This window comes from Panicum virgatum, chromosome 8K (assembly GCF_016808335.1).
Source record: "Panicum virgatum strain AP13 chromosome 8K, P.virgatum_v5, whole genome shotgun sequence".
Lineage (NCBI taxonomy): Eukaryota > Viridiplantae > Streptophyta > Magnoliopsida > Poales > Poaceae > Panicum > Panicum virgatum.
This window is the reverse complement of record NC_053143.1, coordinates 45,011,782-45,014,777: the sequence shown is the minus strand read 5'-3', so window position 1 is coordinate 45,014,777 and position 2,996 is coordinate 45,011,782. Positions and strand designations below refer to the sequence as shown.

At 39.5% G+C, this 2,996-nt stretch overlaps 1 protein-coding gene across 1 annotated transcript; it reads left to right on the top strand.

Annotated features, from left to right (window-relative positions):
• On the top strand, nucleotides 1-1,407 carry LOC120645808 (disease resistance protein RPP13-like). The gene is made up of 2 exons (XM_039922545.1): nucleotides 1-1,086; nucleotides 1,378-1,407. Exons 1-2 carry the CDS (start codon nucleotides 1-3, stop codon nucleotides 1,405-1,407), a joined length of 1,116 nt encoding a protein of 371 aa, XP_039778479.1.
• Nucleotides 1,408-2,996: the final 1,589 nt, after the last annotated feature.

Sequence of the window (2,996 nt, the reverse complement as noted above, 5' to 3'; positions counted from 1 at the left end):
ATGACGGAGCTCACCATTACGGCTTCCAAGACGGCGATTGAGGCGTTGGTGAACAAGGTCAAGTCCGCAGTCAAGGAGGAGGCGGAGCTGTGGCAGATTGTGCAGCGTGACTTGGTGTTCATCAACGACGAGTTCGAGATGATCGAGTCATTCCTCAACGCCGCCGACCGTGATTGGGTCAAGAACAGCGTGATGAGGACCTGGGTGAGACAAGTCTGGGACCTTTCCTATCACTTGGAGGACTGCGCTGAGTTAGTCTACCACCTGGACACGAAGCGTCCATGGTGGATGTTTTGTGTACGGTTGCTGCCATCCTGCTGCAAATCTGCAGCCGCGCAGCCCCTGGACGAAGCGGTGGTCGAGATAAAGCTGCTTAAGGCCCGGGTCGAGGAGGTGAGCCAGAGAAACATGCGCTACAACCTCAACGGCAACTCCGGCTCCGGACCCGTCGTGCAGATGCAGCAGACGAGTGCTGCCAACACAAGAACATTTGATGTTCTCGACACCATTAAGAAGCATAGCAGCTTCTTGGATCTCACCAAGTTGATTGCCAAGGAAGGCAATGACCTTCAAGTGATCTCCGTGTGCGGAGCAGGAGGTGATCTTGGGACAACATCGATAATCAGGAAGGCGTACGATAATGCAAGAATCAACAAAGACTTCAAATGTTGTGCGTGGGTTAAGCTGGTATATCCTTTCAATCACCACGATTTCATCTGGAATTTGTTGGCTCAGTTCTACACAAACTACTCTTGCCAGCAAGAACAGGGAGGAGCAATGAATGCACATCCCTTATCTAGAATGGAGGCGTCTTCGTCTGATCTTGTCAAGGAGTTTGTGAACCTTGTAGATACACAACGGTATCTCATCATCCTGGAAGACCTATCTTCCATGGCTCAGTGGGATACCATCATGTCCTACCTGCCGGATAAGAAGAATGGGAGCCGAATCGTCGTGTCAACCCAGCAGCTCGAGATTGCGAGTCTCTGCATGGGGAAGCCATACCAAGTATCAGAACTGACGCAGTTCTCAGCTGATCACTCTGTCTGGGTCTTCTTCAAGGAGGAAAGCCGGGAACATACAAAGGTAACCTTTTTTTTTTTGAAATAAAACAAAGGTAACCTTCACAGTTAAATTTTCCTACAGATCACTAGTATATGGTTTTTATGCACGTTCAATATATTCTGTACTCTTCTCCGTCCATAATAGTGTATCTGTATTTCTTTTAATTTCAACACGGTCTATAAAAGCAAGCTTTGGTCAATAATTTAACACACAATATATTTTAAGAAAATACTAGATGTAAATATTGTGAGATAAAGCACGTGCAAATATGAATGTAGTGCTATAATTTTGACAAACAAAATATGCATACAGGTACCAATAATTGTTGGTCAAAATCTATAAGGTTTCACTTTTCCCAAATAAGATATGCCTTTCATTTCCCGATGGATGGAGTATATATTGCCCTGACAATAGTGAGTCCTGTATATTACTCCCTCCTTCCCCGTTTATAAGGCATGGTGGAACATGACACGGTCTTCTAAACAACACTTTGACCATTTATTTATCATATATTATATCACTTTTGATTATAAACTTATAATCATTGTAAAATATATTTGATTATGAATCCAATCATATGAAATTTGCATTATAAAAATAAAAATTTAATAGTCAAATTATTGGTCAAAGATGACAAGGTTTGAATCTTGATATACGTGTATGCCTTATAAACAGGGAAGGAGGGAGTACTAGTATTTAGTACTGACAAAAAAAATAGTCTAGATTCCTTTTTACATCCACCACTTAGTAATTTGTGCAATTCATTTATATCCACAAACTTATAACTTTTGTTGTATATGTCCACTAATTTGGACTTTCTCAAATCACAAATGTATGTCCTTTTCTGATGTTTACCGGTTTAGGTTTAGGGTAGATTGAGACAGTAAGATATTCTGCTAGATTCATCGCAAAAAGTGCTTTCGTGATATTAACCATCTTTGTATTGAATGCCATACCCTCATGGAAACTAGTAATCAAGGTGTTGCCTTAGGGCATCCCCAACCTTCCATATAGGATGGTTTCCATAGCATTAGTTATACCGCCACGTAGAATTTTTAGCTTATGTGGCACCATAATAAATAAAAGAGAGAGAGTGGAAAGAGGAAGAAACTAGGTCTCATGCAAGACCCAGTGTCACCACGTAAATATGCTAGACACTACAAGTTGTGCATTGAGAATTGGGTGGTGTCTTCATAATAAATGGAGAACAAATATGATAGGTGGAGAAAAAAAAGTTAGTTTAATAGAAATCCACACCAAGACATTATGAGTTGTAGAGTTTAGTTTCTAAAGCTGGTGTCTTGATGATATGACAACATAGACACTACCCATAAATATTATGGGTTGGATTGACCTTATAGACTACATCAATACCTTCAAGTCTTCAACGTCATGCTTTATGATTGGAGGGATTATTTTATATGTATAACAATGTCATAAAGCAATCTCACTACAAATATACAACATCTTATACTTGTGAAATACAACAAATATTGTGAAACTTCTTTCCGTTTGAGATGAATCTATTTGTGCTATTTTCAAATGATCAATCTCAATAACTACTTGTCTCATAATATATCAATCAAGAATTACCTTGCAAGGTAGCAAACATATTCATTGTTCGCACAATGGAATTTTCATTTTTCTACACCCTACACAGGTTTTCACGTTAATTTTCTGGTTTGGGATCTAACTAATGAAACTTAATCAAAGTTATTTACCTCCAGCACAATTTACTCCCCTTACTTACTGCAAGCCAAGGTTGACTATAAGGACGAAGTGACATTTTTTTCACTTGCAACATATAGTGGAACTTGTAAATGGCCTTGGAATAACAAACACAAATTGACTTCACTTTTGTTCATCCACATGCCTAAACATTGTGAGTTCAGGAGACAGCTACATATTGGTATTTTGTTTTTCCTAGGGAA